A 23,505-nucleotide genomic window follows, 5' to 3' on the forward strand; every position below is an offset into this window, starting at 1 on the left:
GGGGTCGGTGGGATGCGGGGTCGGGTGCGGTTTTCCTTACGGTCGCCGGAGAAGTTCCCCGGGACCAGGAGCGGGCGGGCATCCCTCTGCCAGCCGCGGCATCCCGCCCCTCCGCTGCTGCCGCCACCGGGGTCGGGTCTGCTCGGTGCGGGGGGGGGGGGCTGCGCCTGCAGAGCCCTCGGCAGCGGGGCTGCTTCGGCGGAACTTTTGGAAGTGATGGCAAAAGGCTTTCTGCCCAAGCTGAGTTATTGTAACCTGCTGGTTCCTCTTCACCGACGTAAGAAATGCGGTCGTGCAGCGCGGTGACGGTATTCCTCGAGTCGCATCGAATCTGCTCTGGCTGCTGTTGAAATGTCTCCAGCTTGCGCTTTCTTTTAAGGGCTCAGATGGCTTCTTCTCTCAGATTCTGGCGAGCGAGCCACACATCAAACGTATTTGCACCCCCCCCCTTCCATCATGCGACCTGATGCAAGCCCAGCTTGGAGCTCGCTTAGCGATTTTGGCTGGGGCTGCAATTCGGCGTGACCCATCTGACTGCATTTCCAACACAGATCTGTGTAGCCGAGCGCAGGGCATTGAGCTTGGAGAAGACAGTGTTTGCTGTGGCAAGTCCAACCTTAGCACGCTGCGTCGGTGCCTGTGGCAATCGGCGTGGCAGTCGTGGTGTTAAGATTTGGGATGTGGAGCAGGAGGTGAGGGGTGTTTGAGAAGTGAATTTGGTTGCTTTGGTAGGCGGTTGGTCCTGATACAGCTGCAGTAGCGGTTCAACGGCTTCCCTAAAATGGAGCCATCTCCGTGTTCATGCTGGTCCTTGGCTCCTTCAGCTCACCTCTCTCTGCCTGGGCTGGGGCTTTCCCTAGGGCTTACACCCATGGCATAGGGATGAGCCAGACGAGGTCTCAGATAAGCCCAAATGCGCTGGGTAGCCAAAACCTCTGCTAATGGTCTGGCTGGTTTTGAACCAGTGGGAGAGAGAAATTGCTTTGTATTTAGTAAAAACCTGGTTTATTAAACTTTCTCTTTCCCTTACCCCTCTCTTGAGGCTCCCAAGCTCTCCAGAGGCAGTGGCCAAATGCAAGTCCTGGGCCCGGGGCCGGATCCTGATCACCAAGCCCTTGGCGTAAGCCTGGCCCTGGGTGCTATTGCATGCCCTGGGTGAGGTGTCAGTGGTGCTGGGTGGAGAGAAGCTGCTTTTAAGGGTCACCCTGCTCTAGAACAGAGGTCTGGAAAGTTTTAAAAAAAACAATACTACTATTTTGTACTAAAAATGCCTCTTTCTTTCCCCCTTCCCGTGGCTTTGCGGGCTCGCTGGCTCTCCTAACCCGGCTGTGCCAGAGCTCGGTGCGCAGCTGTGCGTGGTGCTCCCATGGGAGACCCGGTGTGGGGCTCTGCACCGTGGGTGATGGAGCAGTGTGGCTGGATCCTGGCCACCCACTCCCCTCCCCAGCGGTGCCCCCCTGCCCCAAAACAAGTTATGGCTGCGGCCGGGGCTGCTGCTGCCTCTTGGGAGGCTGAGCTGCAGAGTGGTGATGGCATTTACTACTTCTGATGGCTCCTGCCTGGGTTTGGTGTGACCCAAGGCAGTGCCTGCCTTAAAACCATTTAAATTTGGTCACAGGCTAATGGCAGTGCTTTTGGGAGAGAGGGAACCCTGCCATGTCAGCGTGAAGCTGTGCAAATTGGTGCAGGTGGAGAAGCCGCTAATGCAGCTCGGCTGCGCGGCCTGGGATTTCTCAATGGCGGGAAGCTGTCATCCTGCCGAGGGGAGCGGGGTTGGTGGCCCCGGGGTGCAGAAGGGCTGGGAAGGGGTTGCGGTTTGAGCAGAGGCTTTGGGGAGCTGTGTTTGGGAGCTGCTTCAGCTCTGCCGTGGTTTTGTTGTGGCAGGGTGGGTGCCTGCCCCATCTGCAACCAGCGCTGCTGCTGAGTGGGGAAACTGAGGCAGGCGGCACCGGGAGCTGCTCCCTCGGCACCCGCTGAGGACCGGGAGGGTGGCTGGGAGGGTCCCGCCAAAGGAGTTTGCTCGCAGAGGGCAGGGTGAGCTCATGGTTGGGGGCCCCCCCAAAGTCTCCGCGTGGGCAGTGCCACCCTCCCAGAAGCCCCGCACGTGGTGGGGTGCAGGGTGTTTTGTGGGTGCGATGGGGGCAGCCTGGGTCCCGCAGCCGTCAGGTCGCAGCCTGCTTCGCCTAGACAGCACCTCTTGGTTTTCCAGGGGTGTTTGTGTCCCCACGGGGGATCTGTTAAGTGCTGCTCGGGGGAAGGTGTCTCGAGTTCAGCCAGTGCTCAGGGACGCATGTGGTGCAGGGTGGGGAGCAATCCTGCTGTAGGTCCCCCCACCTCCCCTAGGTCTGAGGACATCCCTCTTGGACGTGCTTTTTTTCCCCCTCAAGAATACGGGATCCTCATGGGCTTGGATGGAGCTTTTGGGTTGGCGATGGGTAATGGCTGCAGTGGGGTTTCCTTCCCGAAACCCAGTGTCTAACGCCTGCCCTCCTCCCTCGCAGGTGATGCTGGTGGGCGACTCGGGGGTCGGCAAAACCTGCTTGCTGGTGCGGTTCAAAGACGGCGCTTTCCTCGCCGGCAGCTTCATTTCCACAGTTGGAATCGACTTCAGGGTAAGTGCCTGGGGGGCTCCTCAGTCTCTGCCCACGGGGTCTGGCAGGTGAATGGTGGCTTTTGCAGAGGAGAGACAAAACATTGCTCCAAGGATTTAAACGTCGTCATCCTGACCCATGTCAGCGCCAGCTGGGGCACCTCAGGGTGCTGATGGCGGCAGCATCAGAGAGCAGCGGCCTCTTCGTTACTGCTTTGCACAAGGATGGGGGAGCACGTCCCCTGCTCTGGGTCCTGGGGATGGTTCGTGTGAGAACAACGGCTGAGGCCTGAGCATCTGCCCAGTCAAAGTATTTCCCTGAGTCAGTTTCAGTGTTTTTAGGAGTTGAGTTTGTTTTTTTTTAAAAAAAAAACCAAAAAACAACCAAACAAGAAAACGAAAACTGACATAAACCAGAATCTCCTGGAAACATCTCCTGAGTGCAGCTTTGGGGTGCTGACGTGGGGGTGCGGTGCCAGGGTGGCCCTGCTCCCTCTGGCACGGGGGGGATGCGTAGTGCCGAGGGGTCTCTGAGCTTTCAGAGAGTAACTGTTTTGTTGGTGCCAACCGGAGCATCCTGGTACCAGGGGAGCCCCGAGGGCAGCGTGTCGGGGCTGTGTGGCACCAGCGAGGACAGCGGGAACCTGCTCGACAGAGGGGATAATGTGGGGAAGGGGAGGCAGAAGGGGAGACAGCTCGTGTCCTCTGATGCTCTAGTGTGGGCAGAGCATCCTTTGCCAGCTGGGAATGTCTTAGTGCTGGCCGGGGCCCTCAAAGCCTTTTCTTGGCATCATTTTCCTGGTGCCATCTTGCTGGGGAGGGCAAAGCCTGGCGAAAGGGGGCTGCTGTGGGCACCCTGGGCTGCAGAGCGGGCACCCCTGGGGTGGGACAGCAAAGCAAAAGGGACGGTGACTTTACAGAGATGGCATTGAAGAAACCTTACGGCAGCTGTGAAGGGCAAGCGAGGGAGCTTTTGCTACCAAAGCGGCAGCTGGCAGCACGCCTGGCTTGGGTCTCTGGCCCAGGGATCAGGTGCTCCCAGTCCCTCCCCAGTTCCCCAACCATCTGCTTCCCCCCAAACTGTGAGCTTGCCGCCCCCCAAGATGTCTGGCCAGTGCCACAGGCTCCTGGGGGAGGCTCAGCCCTCGGGACCGGGGACGTGCCCGGTGGCAGTGCTCTCCCTGCCCTGCCGTCGGGGCACCGGCTGCGTTGTCTCACCGTGCAATGGTTTTTGGCCCTGTTTTGGTGCTGCGGTGGTGATGGGTGGGTGCGGTGAAGAGCTGTTGGTGATGCCACGCACCAATGTTGCATCTTCCTGACTGCCTTTTCTCAGCAGGATCTCGGATTTGCCCCTTTCTTGGAGGAATTCTGGGAGATGGGTGTCTCTTGTAATCTGCTACTTCGCCAGGGTGTGAATAATAACTTGCTGGTACAGTGACAAGTGGAAGAGATGAGGGACAGCTCTGAAAGCCTTTAGAAAGAAAGCGATGCTCTTTCCCGCAAAGAGGCTTTCGGTGCAGAGCGACGCTGCGGGCTGCAGCAGTGGCTTGGTGAAGTTAGTAAATTGGAGTCCATGATTTTATACAAAGGTAATTACACGGTATTTCAGGTGTTCTTAAAATGAAAAGTGTTTTATTACTGATTGCAATGATTGATACCAAGGGCAGTCATAAAATCCTGTGACTTATTGATCAGAGCACTGAAACAACTGCTACTGAGAAGCAATCAAATTAGGGTTAATTTACTTCTGTAACAGAGCTGCTAGAGCTACATCAGTTTGAAATGGGAAGATTATACAGTGGGGAAGATCATGTGTATGCCCAAAACCTCATTATTATCATCTTTGTAAGGCACTCATAATTTTGGGGGGGACATGGAAATAGTTTTTTGATTGTACATCTCCGTTTCCATTAAGATAATCCTGTTTGCAGGCGCTGTGTAATTGTGCCTTTCTCACTGTTTGCATCAGGATGCAGATGAAGCTCTGGGGTGGCAACGCTGGAGGCTTCTGCTGCGAGAGCACATTTTGGTTTTAATTTATGTCTATCTAATAACAAAACGGCCACATCGCAACTCCTTTTCTCTGTATCCCAGAATTTGGCATCGGGTTTTCTGGCTGAAGCAAGCGAGGCTGTTTGCGACCACGGGCAGTTGAGGTTGGGGAAGGAGGTCGCTGGGTTTTTGCTGCGTTCACCTCGGACCCAAGCAAGAGGCGCTGAGCAAGCGCAGGGCGTTATTTCGGTGCATCGGGCTTTTTTGGTGGGGTTTGCGGTGATCGCTGAGCCTCGCTGGTGGCGGAGATTGCGGGGACCTCCCCAAGGCCAGGGTGTGCGGCAGCTGCTCTCCTGTGCACGCACGACCTTGCTCGGCCAGGGAGAGCTGTGGGAACCTGGGTAAAGGCTGGGGACGTCGCGGCGATGGAGCTGCCCGGCTCCTGCCGTTGTTTTTGGGACTGTCTCTGCCCCTCTTGATGCCGGCTGGTTTTTGTGAAGCACCCAGGGATGGAATGGAGCCGTGTTGCGGGGCAGCCCCTGTGCCCACCCAGCTGCTCTCCGCCTCCTCTCCCAGTCTGTCCACTGGTCCCAGTGGGCTCCAGGATCAGCCGCTCATTTTCAAGCATGTCAAACCATTAGATACGCGCAAAGCTATGGCTAATGGATTATGTAGGCCTGAGCAAATGTAAATGAATAGAAATCCATTTAAAATTAATCTAGCATTACAATTCCTAATGGCCCCCTACGTTTTTTCCCTCCTACTGTTTTATGTTAGGGAGAACCTCTCCCATTGTGTTTGTTTATCATCGTCTCTTAAACAAAGAATGATGTTGATCTAAATATATTTAGAAAATAAACCACTGATACTAGGGAAAAAAAGATGATCATAGTATTAAAAAATGCATCAAAATGGTACCTATTGGCTTCTAGCTTTGGAGATGCCAAGTCCTTCGGCTTTCCTTCCTTTGAAAATTTGGTTTACTGGGGCAGCATCTTTAGCTCCTCAGGCACATACCAGCCCTCCCCCTTCAGCCAGGGCAGTGTCAGGGTGTTCAGGGTGCCGAGCCGAGGGTTTGGCTGGGGGTGCGCTGCTGGGGTGAGCCCCCCCTGCTGCAAGTGCCATTAAGGTGAGGCAGAGCCCTGGGGCGAGGGGTCCTGCTCCCGCGGGGGCTTTCTCGGAGCAGGGGGCTGGCTTGGAGTGACAGAAACTTCTGTCCGAGTTACTGTGCTGCTTCTCCCAGAGGGGAAAACCTCCTGGGGGGGCAAAGTCCTCTCTGCCTCCAGCATCCCGGTTGCAGGAGTCACCTTTGGCATTTCCAGCCGTTGCTAGATAACGGGTGGCTTAATTGTTCCCTCCCATCAGCCGCGGTGTGGCCGGGGCTGTGCCAAGCCATGGCACGGGGTCTTCCTCCTCCTCATCTTCCCCAGGGGCTGGGGTGTCTCAGCAGATCCCTCTGCTTGGGGGCAGCGGTGGGGCTGGGTCTCTGTATGTTAGGATTGCAGGGAGAAGGGGCTCCTGGAAAACAGCAGGTTTATTACTCAGGGGTGTGAATCCCATTTTTCTTGGGGCTACTGAAGGAGCTGCCTTTTGCTGGAATTTTGGGAACGCCGCAGAAACCTCGACAGAAATTAAAGCTCTACAGCCAACGGTACTTCTGTCTCGTCGTAACAGCTAACTAACGGGAGGAATGTCTTGCCAAAGCTGAGAAACCAAAGGGCCACGTGAGCCCACCGTGTGCCCCCTCCCCGATGACAGCCAGGCTCCGTGGGGCTGCCTCGACTCTGGCTGCCCCGCCGGTGCTCACAGCCCCGTGCTTTGTCCCGAGCTTTGCAAGGTCAAGCGAGTTAAGACTTTTTGTACTAATTGGACCTGAAAGGAGAAGAACATAAAAGAAAAAAATTAAAGATGAGCCTTTTCTCCCAGGGAAGAGGTGCTAATGAGTTTCTTTGCATTAGCAGGGGAGACGGTTTCTGCGTTAATCAGTGGGATGAAACCATTAGGAAGCGCTTTGCTGGCAGAGTTCAGAGCAGGGCGGCTTGTCTTCGTTTTCTCCGAGGTGTGTTGCAGTTATCACTCCTCTCTCGCTGCCCCAAGAAGAGGGAGCAAACCAACATCCTCCTGGCGCAAAGCATCCTTAGGTGCTGCAGGAGGAGGAGGAGGATGAAGCCAGCCCTGGTGCTTCAGCACAGCTTTGGGCTTTCTGGGCAGGCAGCCGGGCACAGGGAATATTTCTTCTGAAGGGTGGGCTTTGATGTCCGGCGGTTTGCACCAACGTGCCCAGGAGGGGTTTCTGCTGGTTGTTACCCTGCAGAGACCTGCAGCTCTCCCTGCAGCCGCAGCCTCCTCGGGTGCGGGTGAGCCGGCAGCGGCCACGGTCTCTGCTCCAGCCTTGGCCGTGCCGCAGTTAATCTGCCTGCTGGGACGGCTGCTGCGCGCTGTAAATAAAAGCTGTCACTTGTGACCCTGAGCTTTAAGGACTCTTGATTACATTCAGCCCTGTGCTGGTCTGGGGGTGGAATCAGCGGTGTATAATATGTTTTTTTGCATAAGAGATTTGTTGCATCTCTGTTTATTTTTTGTAGCTTGTGTGTGTGTGCGCACCTTCCGTCGGCAAAACAGCAGCTGCTTGCTGGCTGCCTGCTGACTCCCTCAGTGAGCTTAACTTTGCAGGAGAGATGAAAAGCTTTGTTCCAGCAATGCAGGGTGTGCAATCTAACACTGGCCACGGTCTGGATTCGGCAAGTCTGGTCATGGGTCTCCATGTGCTCAGGGGAGGGAGGTGTGGATGCCCTGAGCATCTGCCGGTCCCCAGCGGGCGCCCGCATCCCTGCCCTTGGGGTGATGCTCCAGCGCAGCGTTCGCCGTGGTGCCTCCCTTTGAAGGGTTGGTGCAACCTGGAGCCATCTGAAAGCCAAGGGCTGGCTTTTATCTCAGCAGTTGGCACGGAGCACTCGCAGGGCTAATTTTCTGATGGATCAATCTGGAAAAAGTGGGAGGGGATCTGCTTAGGCCGGAAGAAAGAAACGGAAATAAATTAATTCCAGCATGTCTTTCTATATAAAATTAGTCCTGAACATTCGAGGGAAAGGACTCTGGGCATCGAGCAGAGCGTTTAGTCTCTTCTGTTCGCACGCTTTGCCGTGTAGCATGGTGATGTGTGCGGGGTCGGGCAGGGGGGCTGCTGCAGGCTGCAGTGGGGTGGGTTTAGGTTGGTCCCCGGGGCTGCAAGCTGGAGCACTGGAGGGGACAGCCCCCGCTCCGCACCCCTGCAGGGGAGGTGGCATTCTCCTGGGAGAGGCATCTCGGTGCTGCCTGGGTCACTTGGGCCAAATACACCCTCCGTGGGGCTGCCGTGCCGGCGGCAACGCCGGTGCGACCGCTCCGAGCCGGGGCAGGAGCCTTGTGCAGGTGCTGGTGTGGCAGGGCGGGCAGGGGGATGCCTGTGTGGCTGCCTTGGGTATATGTTTCCAGCAGCTCTTTGTCTGAAATCGGCTTGTTCTGCATCTCCAAGTGCTGTATGAATTTTAATAGAAGCCAGTAGCTGATTTCGTACTTTTGCATGTCTCACTGTAAGGAAAGCTGGGCTCAGTTTGCCCAGAGGAGCTTTCCTGCGATGCTTTCCACCCCTTCTGCCTGGCTTCAGGGATCAGATGAGATGCTGGCACCGGTGCCATAAGGACCAGGTGCTTCCCGAATCCGGCAGCAGGTGAGGCAGGGCCCGGAGAGCTCGCTCGGAGAGCGCAGGTGCTTGTTTGCCGGAACACGCCTTGATTTTATCGATTTATGTCATGTCTGACTCTTAGGACAACAGTTTCTCTGCGGCTGCTGCTGGTTCCTGTTCCCTGCTCCCAGGACAGGCTATCAGGGGAGTAAATAGCCATTTTTCCTGGGAAACCGAGCCCTGCTTTGCTTTCAGCTGCTGCTCTCCTCCCTTGCAGAGGGACACAGCTTTGCAGTCAGTGAAGCCTGTCATTTGCATGCAGGGGCTCAGTTGCCAAGAGATGCTGCGAGCAGCACCCGTGGCGGGCTGCACCCGCTTTCTCACATCTGCTAGTATTTTATTCATGTTTCTTTGGCTCTTGCATTTGAAAAATAATAAACCTCCTCGGTGTGCTCCAGTTCTGCAGCGCACCAGTAAACTGCAAACACCCGTGTGCTGGCGGTAATCCCGGTGGACAACAGACTCGATTCCTGCCTTGGGGAAGGCAAAAAGAAACAAGATCAATGTCTTCAAAGCAGAGAAGTGCTTGAGCTGCTCTTTAAATGAGCAGCTGGAGCGGCATCAAGACCCAGAGCCTGGTTAAGAAAACTCTTAACCAGTTTGCAGGATGGCGTGAAGGTGCCTTCCCCACTCTCGGCGCGCCGGGGGCTCTCCCGCCCCCTCAGTGTCTGGGAAATACCACCCAGAATAGACTGGGTGTTTAAGCCGGGTGTGAAATTTTGCATCCATTTCAGCTGACAGCGAGAGTGCTGGGGACGTGGGGTTTTGTGGGAGATGCTCCTGGAAGGGTGCCGGTGTCACCCAGGCTCCTGCACTCCTGCTGCTGCGCTGTGGCTTCCCAGTGCGTGCCGACAGCCGGCGTCCCCACGGATCTGTCCTGGTCTGGGATGGTTGGAATAAAAGGTGTAATTAGCTCAGGTGGAGGGCAGGAGGCCTGCGCTGCTTGGGAGCTGCAGAGCTAGGGCACGGGCATGGCAGAAATACACTTGGGAGCTGCTGGTGGAAGGAGGGAGGTTGTAAAGCTGTTCACCATAATCTGCTTCTGTACCCTCCTCGTTAGAGCTGTATGGGAGCTCAGAACCCCATAGAGGATGGGGACCAACATGGTGGAAACTCAGCTGGAAAATGCAATTCCTGCAGATTCGCAGGCTGTTGCGAGCCTACGCGGAAAGCGCAAGCAGAGTCACTTCCCAGGTCCTGTAGCATCTGACCAGAACGGCTTAACTTCTTCTCCTTTAATTTCTTTTCCACGCAAATTGTGCTGCAGCACAAGGGCGGGTTGGGAAGCGGTACCCGGGCACGTGTGTTGTCACTGCGGTGTCCCCTCCCTGAGCTGCCGGCATCCATCGCGGCCAGGCCATCAGCAGGCGCAGTCCTGGCTCCATGGGCGCACGGGGCTGGCGATGTTTGTCTCCTCTGTCCTTGGCGTGGGGATGGCATCATGATGTGGGGACGGCTGCCTGCACTCCTGGAGCCCTCTCGTGCCTTTATCTTATTTCTGTTTTTCCTGCAGCAGCGTGGGAAGGGAAGAGTTTCTTTGTGCATCTTAAAATTGTAGGAGTTTTTGGCGGTAGCTCAGTGGCCGCTCTTTGAAGTGCCCTGTGAAGTCCCTGCGGGGAGCTGGGTTTCGGTGCGGGGTGATGAACCCGCTCGTGTGAGCATCCTCAGTGCAGCACCCATCTCCTGCAGGGATGGTAGGTGCGGTGGAGCTGCCGCTGCTCTGCTCACAAGCAGCGTTATCCCGTGTCTTCGGGGTTGTGGGTCAGTGCCCTGCTCCCTGCTTCACTCCAGCTTAGCAGGCTCCCTGCAAAGGAGCGGGGTGAGGAGGAGGTTGGTGCTGGAGGAAGGCTGTGGGCACGCAGATGTGGTGTGTCTGCGTCTCTCTGGATGGTGCCAGGTGAGAAATTGGCCCCGGGGAGGCCAGTTCAGGTGCTGGAGCATCCGCTGCCCCGGTGCAGAGCCAGGCATTACGCTGGGTCTGTTTGTGGTGCCGGGGCCTGTGAGGGAGTGTTTTATAGCCAATAAAACATTTAAATGGGGCTAGAGTAAGTCTAAATGGTTTGAATATTTAATGGAATACATTTGGCTTAATTTCACTTTCATCTTTTATTTGCGATAAAATACTGAATTCAGCTGTGCAGAACTGGGTTTTTCTTTGAAAGCGGAGGGAAGGCAGCCGGGTCCGCAGGGACGGGGAGGCTTTGGGGTGCCTCTGCTCCCCTCTGCCACCCCTGTGATGGGCATTTAGGGACATCCCTGCCCTGTGGCTCTCGCCTTGCTCACCCCCCGTGATCCCCCCTGAGCCCTTGCTGCCTCTCCGCTGAGCCACTGACTCATTTCATTGCTGCTGATTAATTATTTGCCCCCAGCAGGCTTTGGTTTATTCCCAGCATGGATACTGGGGATCTCTGCGTGCACGCGGGGAAGGGCGAGGTGCCGGTTCTGGATTCGGCAGTGCTGGGGAGGGCTGCAGTGGGATGTTGCTGCCGTTCCCAAAAAGCTGGTGTGGGGGAAGCCATCTCTGGCTGAACTTGCCAGGAGCTGGCTGTGCATCGTCCTTCCCTGAAAACCACCTGCCCCTTCATCCTCTTCCCAAAGAGCCACTTTCCTCCTCACATCTGCAAAGGATGGAGAGACCTGAGCCGTGGAGATAGGGGTCAGGTTGGACCCGTCGGTGGGGCTTTTGCCAGGCCCTGTGATGGTAATGCTGAGCATCAGCACAGCAAATCGGAAGGGCAGTGATCGGCCGCTCCGAAGCCTGGAACCGTGAGTGCTGGCAGATCATCCCCCTTAGAAAAAAAGAATGGGAGAAACAATCCCGTCCAAGTGGATTGGAGCTGTGTTTACGGTGGAAGGAGCCACACCATGGTGTGTGTCTGAGAAGTTGTCTGCTTGTCCTTGGCTGGCAGTGGGGGGGACGCTGGTTCCTATGGGAATGGGGAATTTGGGGATCGAGGGCTTGTTTACCTGCAGAGCCTTCGGAAGCAAAATATTTTGTCAGCGGCATTGTCCTGTGGGTGGGTGAGGGATGCAGTGAGTAGGGGGACCCAGGGTGGCTGCTGGTGGGGACCCTCGAGGAGGAGGAGGAGGGCTGGGAAAGCACGGGGTCTGTGGGATTCCTGCATGGGGAAACGTTAGTGCCACCGTGGGGACATCGCTGCCCCAGAGCGTGGGACTGGCTCAGTGCTATGCCGTGCCGTCGTATGCCCACGGCTGGGCAGAGCCAGGGCAATGCTCAGCCGCGCCGTGCTGCCTGTGCAGCTCCTGGCCCTGCTCGCAGCCCGGCGAGAAGGGGAGCGAAGCCGCGGCGTTGCTGTACGCGCTGCTGGCTCCATCCAAGAGTGATGGAGCTGCCCCTGCTCCCCCGGTGAGGGATCTCGAGCGGAGTGGTGTAACTCCTACAGCTTTGTTTGTCTAACAGGGGCACACAGCATTTTTAATCCTGGCTAAGCACCGAGTCATTGCCTTGAAGGATTGCAGAACCTCTCAAAAGCAACGGCAAATATTTTATCTTTATGTCTTCATTGGAAAAAATATTTCTTCCTGATCATAACTACTATGCGTTGGGAGCTCATGGCCCTTCAGCTTTAAAGGGTGATGCCCATTGCCTCAGTCCATGTCCTCGTGTCTCTGAGGATGCAAACTGGTCCTGTTGTGAACATCTAGACAAGTTTTGTTTCATTTTGTGCGGTTTTTTTATATTTAATTTATTGAAAGGAGAGGAGTGGCGGGGAGCCGTGACCAGCTGCAGCGATGCAGCCGAACCTGCCCGGGTCAGATGCCGTGAAGCCGTCCACCCGCGACGAGCCCGGACCTCGTCAGCCCTCGCTCATTCTGCCCGTATCTTGGGATATTTTCCTCCATCCTGCCAAGCCATGATGTTCCTGGGCCCAAGTGACTTGCTGGGGAAATGGAGGGTTTGGCTTTTCCAGCTTTGCTTGCGCGGGCGTCGCCACGGCAACCGCACCGGCAAACGCCTCGCCCGATGTGCACCGTTTTATGGCATTAACGCAGTTATTAGCCAAGTGCCGCCAAACCGCCGCCGTTTGCCATACGCGCCTGCGGTGCCATGCGTGCCGGGGGCGGCAGAGGAGGAGCGGGGGGTCCTGCCCCGGCGCTGCTGCTGCTGCTCCTTGTTAAGGATAATGAGGCTGGACCAACCTCGGCTTCTGGTACCATCCCTGCCAGGGAGAGCCGCTGGTGTTGGCACTCCAGTGCCCTTTGCCCTCAACCTTGAAACAACCTCCCATTAATGGTTTTTTTCCCCCCAAAGCTGAGTGCAGGAGGCTGCTGGAGGCATCTGGGGAGCTCCAGCCCCCCCCCCCCGGGAGCTCAGATCCTGCTGCCCAGGACCTTGCCCTCCATCAGACAGCAATGTTGAATTTGGTCTGAATTGCCGGGGCTTGCTTCCCCCGTGCCGCACGACAGCAGCAGGTCCCCACCAGTGCCTCCGTGTCTCGCTGCTTCCTCTGAGCCGATGACTAAGAAAAACACAAATGCGTGGCTGGATGAATAATTCAGCCCAGTCTCATTGCTGGGGGATTCATAGAGAAGACCCTGTCTGGGGACCTCCTTGTCGGAGGGGGCTGGTCCCTGGATGAGCATCCATCGTGTAAGAGGGATCCGGTGCCCCGTGCCACGCAGGGTCGGTCCAGTCCCTTTCCTGGGTGTGCAGGGAGCCCTTCCCGCCGCTTGTGCAGCCAGATGGCTGGGCTTCAATTTATTGGGTTGGTTTTTGGTTTTTTTTCCCTCGGTGTTAAGCACACCCGGCTCTCGGGAGCTGCAGGGAAGCAGCCGTTTCTCCGGGGTCGCGGCTGCGAGAGGACAGCATCGTTTCCCTGGCACGGCCGGGCACTCGCCCTCCCGCCCCACCGGCTGCAAAGCCCCCGCGGGCTCACCGCTTTCGGCGTGCCTCGGCGGAAACGCCGGGGGATTGTTGCTACTCTTGGCATCAATTTTTAGAGCGCGGCGTGGGTTTTGGCAGCGGCGCCGGCCAGCCCACGCAGCCCTGAGCGGTGCCAGCCTCGGGAAGGACTGGCAGCTCTGCTGGGCTGGCGGGGATGCGGCTTTCCGAGGATGAGTCCGCCGTGCCATGCCGTGTGTCCGTGCACCTCCCCATGGCACCGGTGAAGCAGGGCTGGGAAGAGACCCCAGCGCTGTGACGGCCGTGCTGCACTGCCCCGGGCAGCCATCACCGGTTGCATTTATTTTCTGCCGTAACTGTATGCCTTTGGGTGTTTCTGTAGGGCCGAGGGGTGCTGTACGGTCACGGTGCGGGTTGGTGCGTGGAGGGAGCGGGGTCGGGGCTGTGAAGCATCTCAACTGCGGGCTTCCTCCGGCTCCTGTGAGTCAGGGCTTTCTGAAAGAAAAGCGTTCCCCCGGGGGGATCACGCATCGCAGGTTTCAGATGAGTGGGCTTTTCTTTTTCCTCTAAGTGCCGAGGCACACGTGGCCTGAAGGCAACACGAATGGTGCTGGGTCCTGAGCCCCGCGGGCACGTTCTCCTCCCACTCAGGGCCCCCTGCCGTGGGCAAGGCTGGCTGCTTCCCCAGCTCCTTCCATGGCAGGTCTAGGGTTTGCTGACATGGCTTGGGGAAACGTGGCCAATGTGATGGGACAAGAGCGGGGCTGGGAATTGCTTCCCGGTGAACCCTGCTGCACTGTCTTTGGGAGAAGGGCTGGCTGTGGTGCATCCCTGCGGGGCATTGCCGTGGGGCATCTCTGTGGTGCCTTGCTGTGGTGCATCCCTGCAGTGTATTGCCGTGGAGCACCCCTGCAGCGCATTGCCACGGTGCAGGCACAGCAGCCCTGCAGCAAACAGCAGTGGCAGAACTGGGGGAACCGGAGCCCTCAGAGGGGTGACCCCAGCTGTCTCTGCCTGAGACCAGAAGTTTGCGTTGTGAGGAGGGGGAATAAAAGAAGGAGACCGTCCTCCCTCCCTGTGCCTGCTGTCACTGCAGTGGGTAAGTGGTGCTCATTGCTGCTGTCTCTCCTGAGGCTTTGCTGACCCAAAAGAGCTTCAGGGATGGAAACAACCAAAACGTGCCAGCACGACAGCGCTGGAGCATGAGCTGCCGTGGGGGGTGAGCACTCCCAGACCTGAGCGTAGTGCCTGCTGCTCCGCTGCAGTGGCTTTCCTGGGAAGGGACCAGCTCCTGCAGCATTGCCCTGCTCTGGGATGCAGAACATGCACAAAAATCAAAGAGCGGTGCCAGCCGTGGTCCTGTGGGCTGTGGTGCTGGCAGACCTCAGCGAGCAGCACCGAGAGCACCTAATTTAGGGATGAGGAGCTGAAACTGGAGAGCTGGGTCTTGCTGCGATGGCGGTGCACACTGTACCCCTTTGCATTGGGGTGAATCGCAGCTTGGCAAGGTGGCTCCCTGCAGGGCTGGGGCTCGGCAAGTGGGATTGCAGTTCAGCCTGAACTTTCTTAAATACATTAACGTGCCGCACTTATAAATGTGCATGAATTAATGTGAGAAGAGCTTGACAATGCCTAAAATAACTTTGTTCCCGAGCAAGCATTAACGCATGGCAGATGTGTTTTTCCCTCCTGAATAATACACACGTGAGGTCAAATTGCTCCCGCAAGCTCGGCGCGCTGGCAGTCCTGTGGGGCCTGACATCGCCGGGGTGTTGCTGGGGGAGAGCAGCGGGGAGCTGTGCAGCTTCAGAGGGCGATTGATTCCCCGGGGGATAAGCTCTGCAGCTTGGTGCAGAGGTGGAAATCCTCTCCTGAGGACCCTGGCCGCTCCAGCTGGAGTTCTTGGTTGCAGTCGGGCTTTCTAAGGGATCTCTCTGGCGCAACAAAAGACATCAAGGCAACTGCGTGTGGGTTTTGGTTCAGTTTTATTTGCAGAAAGGTTTGCAAGTGCCTGTGTCTTGCAGTAGCACCAGGCTGTTGGGGAGCACGGTCCGCCCTGTGTTCCCAGCCCTGAGCCCGGTGCTGCTGCCCGGACATCCCGGTACCCGCCGGTGGCCGGGCAGGACCGCAGCGGTGTTGCTGCCCGTGGCGAAGCGGAGCCGCTCTGGTCAGTGAGGAGGAGGTGAAACCTCAGAAAATTCTCACCCAGAGTCTGGAAAGCAAAGCACAGGGCCGAGGAGGGGTCCTGCCCTGCGAGGAGAGGGCCAGGGCTCATCACGCTTCAGCCCCCCCCGCCGCTGCTGCCACCGCGCTGCCCTGCACGTGGGAGCTGCTGCCCCATCGCAGAAATGGGCTGGGGTGTCGGTGGGCACCGAGGCCTGGTACATGCCATTCCCAGGGTCTTAATGGGCTTGTATGGACTTCAGAAAATCTCATTATAGTTGTTCAGTTGCTTTCTTTTCCTTGAATCCTTTGAAGGATTCAGCTGGGCTCAGGTTTGCTGCTCAGCGAGAACATGGCTTTCGAGAGCTGTCTGCCGTAGCTGCAGGTGAAGGATATGTGCGTTTGTGTGTGTATGTGATAAAAAGCTACAGATTCCTTTGTCAGGTCTTTAGGGATTTATTTTTTTAGGGATGAGAAGTGCTACTTAATAACACTGTTTGCAATGTTGTCTGCAGAAGATGCTGTGTTACTGCCAGATGCTGCTGGCATGTTTGCTGCTGGATATTCAGACCTGATTTTTTTTTTAATTGGATTGCAAAGTCTTCTCTGAAACTTTGGCCAAGTTTCCATCCCTTTAGGTGCCAGCCCTCTGATCCAAAGAAGCCTGGCTGCGCCTCTCGCTGCAGTTGCAGGTACAGCTGATTGCACGCACCGTGCTGCGCAGGAGAGTCTTGGTGGCTGGAGCCCTGGAGCCTTTCTCAGCAGCATCTTCCTCCAGGCAAAGTGACCCCACTGCCTTCAGGAAAGCTATGTTTTATAGCTGCGATTGTACTGAGGGCAGATGAGGCTGCCCAGAAGGCTGATTTTGTAGCTCCGAAACTGAATTGTAGTATTCTTCAGACTGGGATAGGCCAAATGGAAAATGTTTGGACAAAGCATAACACCAGGAAAAATTAATTTTTCCTAATTGCTTGCCATGCCTGAGGGCTGTTCGGGTGTGTGGGGGTGAGTTGGAGGAGAGACGGGCTTGCAGCCCCCCCAGGGCTCATCTTGCGGGGCTGGGGGTCCCCTCACGGGGTGTTTCCCAATGGCTTTCTCTTCCATGAACCCTGCCGCTGCCTGGCTGCTCTGGGGCCAAACCAGTCAAACTCCTCTTGAGGCGGGACGCATTTTGTGGTGGAAATGAGACGGCTGCTGCAGGGCTTAAACGTGGTTCCCCTGGGACCCTGCGCCCGGACACAACCAGGCTGAGTCAAAATCACATCCTCCCGTGTCTGGGGTGACTCCCCCGCGGGAATCATCCTGTTCATCATCCTCGGAGTTGGCGGAGGATGGAGCACGTGGGCTGGGGTGCACAGCCCGGGGCTGGCTGCTGTCACCAGGGCTTTGACAAGGCTGAAACATAGGGTACAAACCCGGGAGGCCGGTGAGCAGCGAGGCAGCGGCACAGGGCACGGCTGTCACAGCGGGGCTCCCTGGCTCGTCCCATGGCTCCTGCTGCTCCAACACCCCACGGGTGGCTGCGATGGGAGCGCTGGGCACAGCAGCACTTCTGACACAAGGACTGGCTTCTTTGGCATAAAAACCGATGCAAGGCTTTATTTCGCCCTCGGAGCAGAGTAAACAATTCACTGTATAACAGTAATTGATGACCCATTTTTCATTCTTGCGGCATTGACAGGCACTGTGTTTGCTGTAAATGAGAAATGATATCGCAATAAATGCTCTGTAGAGATTCGTGTTCTGCTTTGTAGCCCAGTATGTCCTTGATGAAGAAAATGAAGATAAATATGTTGAGCGCCACATTACTTACTCTCGGTATTGGCACAGATCTGCGTGAGCCATCTCTGCCCCCTTTGTTTCCAAGGCTGCCTGGTTTAGAAGTAAGCACGGAAATTTTTAAAAATATCTCTTCTATTATAAAATAGAAAAAAAAGAGATGGAAGGGGTGAGTAATGCAGCCCAGGGTGGCGGGGGAGCTGCCGCAGGCTGTCCCCAGGTGGGGAGGAAGGATGCAGCCATGGGCTCCATCCCATCCCGGGACCCAACCGCATGCTGGGGGCTGCAGGGGTGGCTACAGCCTTCCTGCTGATTTGCTTTTTGGTGGCTCTGGTCTCTGGGGTGGCTGCAGCAGATCCTATCCTGTGGATTTTTAAGGGTGGAAAGCCCAGTTTCCCTCGCTGCCTGAGGGGCTAGGGCACAGGGTCCCTCCAATGTGGAGGGGACATCTGAAAGTCTCACACAGCCATGTCTCCTGCCTGTTGGGATGAGCCTGAGCAGCCTCATCAGGGCTTAAAAGCATCGATAGTTTGAGTCTCATCTGCCTGTGCCTCCTTCAAGAAACCATCCCCTCAATCATCCCTGGGACGCTGCCTTGCTGGTTAGATGGAGCAGCCAGGCTGGGGAGGGAAAACGTCACCAACGCGGTGCTGCTCCACCAGTGCCGGGAGCCGGGTGGCTGCAGGACACGGCTGCCATGGACGATGCTGAGAAGCAGAGCATGACTTTATTTTAAAATAATATGATCTTAACCAGATCCTCTTACCTCTAATCTGTCCCTAAGACAGGATTCTCTACTTCGTGCCAGAAAAACCTTTTATGTGCAGACTGATGTGAATAGAAGATAAGACACTAATTGTTCAGTGTGTCTGCTCTAACAAGAGCCTTGACTCTTACACTCTGCAGGGCTGGCAGCCAGGGAGATGTTAATTGTGCTTTAATGTAGCGTACATGGCTCTTGACAAAGACTGCTGCTGCAGACATCCCTGGGGCGTTTGCTGGGTGCTGCAGGGTGCGGGGAAGAGGCTGTGCTGCCCGTAGAGGCGAAGGGCTCTGCAGGGCGCACAGAGGGTCCGTACTCACTTGGAGACCACGGGTTGGGGTGATTTATGTAGGGCAGGGCTTGCGGCTTCTCCCGTCTCACCTGCAGCGTGAGGGGCAGGTTGTGCCCTGGCCAGAACCCGTCGTGAAGGGGGAGATGGGACATGGAGGGGTGACACCTCGGAGGACGGGGATGGAGGGGACGCAGGGCCAGCTCCAGCAGCAGAGCGGATCAGAAGTGCCGTCTGCTGCGAGGTGTCGTGTTAACCTGCTTTTCATGGGGTCTGCTGTTGAATTGAGCAGCGAGCGCTGACACGTTATCGTTTCTGAAAGGATCTTGGCACCAGGGATCAGCGGCTGGCTCTGGAGCATCTCTGCTGCAGGCAGGAGTGTGTAAGTCCTGGGGAGAAAAAAAAACCAAGGCAGAAGTTTCTATTTTTAGCTGCAGAGTGCAAATGCACAGAGCTGCGAGGAAATTAATCACCTGCCCTGGAAGATGAATGGTCGGGTTTTCTCTCTGAGCAGAAGGTTTATGGGATGGGGTGGGGGGAACCGTGGTGGGGTGTGCTGGCTGCCTGGGTCTCCCCTAGGACACGTGCCGGGGCTGCTCCGGCACATCGCCGGCGGTGGCACAGCTGCTCGACAGCTGAGAAGGAGGAGGAGGAGGATCACTGAAGATGTTTCCCAGTGCCTGGGCCATCCTCCAGCGGGACTCAGCATGGCTAGAGCAGGACCACGTCCAGCCACACCATGGCACAGCCCTGCGTCCAGCCTGTGTCCCTGCCCCGCTCTCCCTGTCCCCAGTGCAGCATCGGGCTGTTCCCTCCCCTCTCTTGCAGGGAATGGGCTTCTGAAATTGTTTTTTCCTAAGCTGGGGGTGGTGGGATGGCTGGCTGTGTTCTCCGTCAAGGTGCCATGTAGCTGGGCTGTGCCGGACGTGCCGGCTGCGTGGCCGGGAGGAACGCCTGCGCTGCCCTGCGAACCGGTGATGGGCAGAGCAGCCCCACCGTAATGTGCTTTGAAAGCTTGTGTGATGTCAAGATAAGAGCTCAGCACTGCTCTTACTGCTCTGGTGTCTGTTCATGGTTGCTGAAACTTAAACGTTTGTTCCCAGTTACCGTTTGTCTCGCTGAACAGATCTTGATTTCGGAAGCGTAGATCCTTATGCAATATCAGCCTCCTGCTCTCTTCCCTTTTGTTACCCCCAGCAGAAATAACTGGAGGTTTTAAAACCAGCTGCTGCCAGGGCAGTTTATCCAACAAAAGCTCTGGGCAGCTTTTTCCTTGAGGTCGGGTCCGCTGTGATGGCCTCAGGCACAGCCGTGCTTGGAGCTCTCGCGTGGCATCGTGCCGGGCTGCTGGGCACAGCCGTTCTCCTGGCTGCTGAACCCCACGGTGGGGTGGGCAGAGCCGAAACCTGCCGGGTGCTCACCCCGGGGGCCCTGGGCTCACGCCGAGCTGCTGTCGCGCTCCTTGTGCCATGCCAGGGTTGTGCGCAGGCTGTAAATAATGCAGAGCTGGAGAGTCGGAAAAGCTCCAGCTCCTCACCCGGAGCCAGCTTGGATGGTCCGTGCCCTGAGCCAGACCCTGCTGCCGTGTCCCAGCCTCCCGGCAGCCCGTGTTGGCCAACACGTCGGTGCTGATGCAGGGAGCCGCTTCGGCTGCCTCCGACATCTCTGAAACGATGTGCGATGCAAAGCCTGTGCCGAGACCGGGGCCCGCGGCAGCTCGGAGCAAAAGCACCAAAGGCGGGGAGCAGAGGGGACCTTCTTCCTCCTCTTACTCCTCTAGAGTCGCTCATATTTTCTAATTTATGTCTGTGTTAGGAAAGCGAGTGCTGGATCCCAACAAAGCAACTCTCCCAGGCTGCAACCAAACAGCAATTTGGGTTGGGGTTGGTTTTTTTTCATTTTCTCAAATGAAAATGAAATTTTTTATTTTCAGTCTCAAAAAATCGCCCAATTTCACTGCTTTAATTTTGAGGGACCAAGTCTTTAGAGAACCGCTTGTACTGAGGGAGCAAAGCAGGGGCTGCTCTTCGATCCCTGACCCTGGCAAAGGGCCAGGCTGTCCCTGAGCCAGGCTGCTGTGGCTGGAGAAGATGCTGAGCCGCCAGGACCAGCTCGCTGGCAGCAGCATGCGTGTGTGTGGGAAAACTTCAGGGTTTTAATGAGCAAATTTAATGCAGTGTCCTGCTGTTTTGGGCAGATTTCCATATTGATCCTTAATCTATTTTTGCAGCCGCTTTTGGAAGTGGCGTTTATTGCTTTGTCTGCTATAGCCCCATCACAACCGAATCCCAGCTCCGCCCGGCACAGGAGCATTTGTGCTCACGGCGGCGGGGGCTCACCAGGCTTTGCCAAGTGGGAATTTGGATCTGGGTCCTGCCTTGGCATGGGGCTGGGGTCCCCCAGCATCCCTCCAGCCAGCTCACCCTCGCTGTGCTGCTGTTTTCCTCCTGGCTTCCTAAAATAAAGGATGCCCCAATCTATCACCCGCTCCCCGTGTGCTCCCAAGCAGCAATGGGGACCTGGCAACCCACCCGGCCCCAGCCGGCGTGTGACGCCGCAGCCCTCATGAAGTTTGCTGGGTGGCTGCAGTGTCAGTCCTGCAGCCCGTAGCAGAGCCATTACTGCCGCTAATTAACTCAGCCAGTGCCCTAGCTGCCTTTGGCTGGGTTTGATGTATATTCACTAATGCAATTTTTTCCCCTTTCTGCAAGAACTCACCCCCAGTCGGCTGCGGAGACTGCCTCCAAAGCACACTAATGACATTTGGGTTTTTTTTTCTTTTCCATCATAAAAGTGGAGATGGGGATAGCCGGGGGCCAGACCTCCGCCGGCTCCGGGGATGAGCCCACCGCAGCAGAGGTGCTGGTGCAGCCGCAGCCCCTGGCAGCGGCGACGGGGACGGGTGCCCTCAGTCCCTGCCGGGACCCCGCAGCCCCCAGGTTTCTGTCCTTCCCCCTCTCCAGGTGACGACCCCAATGGTTTGGGGAGCAGTGGGGCTGCAGGCTGGGCACACCGGAGTCCCTCGGCCAGTCCCCAAACACTGCCCGTCCCCTCTCCCTCCCTTGCAGCCGCGCATGCAGGGCTGCAGCCGTGCCTGGCACGTGCCGTGCCGCGCAGTGCCTATCTGTGCAGGGGGATGGTCTGGGGGGGTGGGGGGGTGCTGGTGGGTGCTCCTGGGAAGCATCGCTGGATCCAGCTCCCATCAGAGGGTCCGGGGAGCCAGGGTGAGGGGTTCCCCTGGTTGGAGCCTGAATGGTGTCAGCGAGCAGCTGTCTGTTTGTAGGATTAATTGTGGAGCAAGTTAATCCATGTATCGGATTTAATTTCTAAGGCTTTAATTAATAAGTTAATGTGTGGAAAAGCTGGGGAGAGGCCGGGTTGTTGTGCGATTGCTGACCCTGGGTTATGCTGCAGCCTTCGCCCGCGTGGGCTCAGGTGCGGGCGGATGGGCTGGAATGTGCCGGTCGCTCCCGGTGTGGTTCACCGGCACCGTGGGGACCCTGTGGACCAAGGGAACAGCTTTATCCAAACTGCAGCCGCTCATCAGCTGACCTGAGAGCAGTGTGGGGCAGCAGCCCGGCAGTGGGGGCACCTCGATTTGGGTGGGAGCATTGTCTGTCTCAGGGTGCACTTTTCAGGGAACAGTGAGGTTTTTGCTCCATCACAGGCGCCTTCTCCTCCCTCCTGTCTGGCTCCGAATGGCCGCTCTCGTGCTGTCGCTGGGGTGGGATCGTGCCGGGGCTGCAGCCAGAGGGGCCTTTGGTGTGCTGATAACGCTGCTCTTAATTGAGGACCATCTGCACTTGGTAATTTAATTTTTCCTGCATCTGCAAGGTTCCAACTTTATTTATCTGATGTCCTGAGGATTATTTAACTTATGGGCATCATGTTCCTCCAACAAAGGCTCTCCAGGCATTCCACTGCAGCCCCTGCTAGAAGATATTTTAATAACATTGTCAACGCCCCAGGAAAAAGGACACATAAAAACTGAAATTGCAAAGGGCAACAACAGAGCTGAGTTGCGGGGATGGCTTTCCTGGCTGCTTTTGCGTAACCGGTGACCTGCTGTGAGTATTACCTCTATTATATTAAACTGTGCAACATTAAGAACGAACGCCAAACAACACAACCCCTCTCATTGCGATCAGGCCTGGCAGCATATTTCACGTTTCAGTGCATTGACACACGTCCTTTTTTGCCTTTGGATGTGTATTAGTCGTTAAACCCCCCAGCTGTGCCTTTGAAGGGCTGTGAGTGTGGAATTGAAATGCACCTCCTTAAAAAAATAATAATAATTGGAAGCTGGAAAGTCTATTAGCTGTGGTATAGGGGAAGACTTGGGCATCTGGTTCATGTGGCACCGACGGGAGCCGTTGTGTGCTGCTGGCGGCAGCCCCTGCCTTTTCCCACCCCGCTACTCCCACCTTCTGCTCGGCTTCTTCACCCGCATTTTGCAGCTGCCCTGAGCTCGGGGGCAGGCAGGGATGCAGGCAGGGATGCAGGCAGAAGCCGCTGCTCCGGACAGCTCTGACTGTGTCTCCTGCCTGCAGGAGCATCCCTGCAAATACTCGCCCTGAAATGCTGCTCTGTTCCACACTGAAACCCCAGGGAATCCGTTTTTTTCCCCAGCCTGGTCCAACAGCACCTGGGTCCGTGTGCAGGCTTTAATTAGGTTTAAGCATTTCCTCCCCTAAAATGTAGGTCAGTCGTAATTAGTGTGATTCCTGCTGCTGCCAGCTTGGCTTTTAATTAAGCTCCTGAAGTGGAAGTCGATGCACAAGGAGCTTTAGTTTTTTCGACTGTTCACCAGATGTTTGTGGTCTCTTTGGCACGGCTGGTCCATGCTTGGGACTGGGGTCACGTTCTCCCTCCCTCCCTCCCACTCACGGTGGCCGGTCACTCGTGGAGCATGGCCTCGCTGGGGACATGGCCACGTCCCCAAGCACGGCTGCCCCTCGGCACACACTTTCCTCCGAGCTGGAGGTGCCGGCGCGGCCGTGGGGCTGCGCAGGGAAGGGCACTTGTTTGGTGTGGTTTTTAACGTGAATCTCCCGGTGTCATCGTCTCTTGTCATCATCCATTGCACCAAGTATCTTCGTCCCCCGTGAGGGCTCTTGGCATTTGTGCCGAGATCCGGAGCAGCTGGGTGCTCCGGGGCTAATGGGGAAACGCAGAGTGTTTTCCTTCCCCTGCAGCTCCTGGCACGGCATCCCTGGTGCAGTCCCTGGTCAGGGGGACCAGGGACCAGCTGGTTGCCACTGCCTGGGGACGGCTTTGGACGAGCATTGCACTGGTGCAGAGCCCGGAGCTCCCAGCCACTGTACCTTGCGGGATGTGCCGA

General features: G+C 56.7%; 1 protein-coding gene across 1 annotated transcript in view; it reads left to right on the forward strand.

Moving 5' to 3' along the window:
• Window positions 1-2,504: 2,504 nt before the first annotated feature.
• The window catches only part of RAB26 (RAB26, member RAS oncogene family), a 28,178-nt gene continuing 7,177 nt past the window's right edge, over window positions 2,505-23,505 (forward strand). Inside the window, exon 1 of the mRNA XM_010570476.1 lies at window positions 2,505-2,612. Within this exon, the coding sequence (XP_010568778.1) occupies window positions 2,505-2,612 (108 nt within the window). The remainder of the gene's footprint in view (window positions 2,613-23,505) is intronic.

The sequence above is a fragment of the Haliaeetus leucocephalus genome, unplaced genomic scaffold (genome assembly GCF_000737465.1).
Source record: "Haliaeetus leucocephalus isolate CR32 unplaced genomic scaffold, Haliaeetus_leucocephalus-4.0 Scaffold295, whole genome shotgun sequence".
NCBI lineage: Eukaryota > Metazoa > Chordata > Aves > Accipitriformes > Accipitridae > Haliaeetus > Haliaeetus leucocephalus.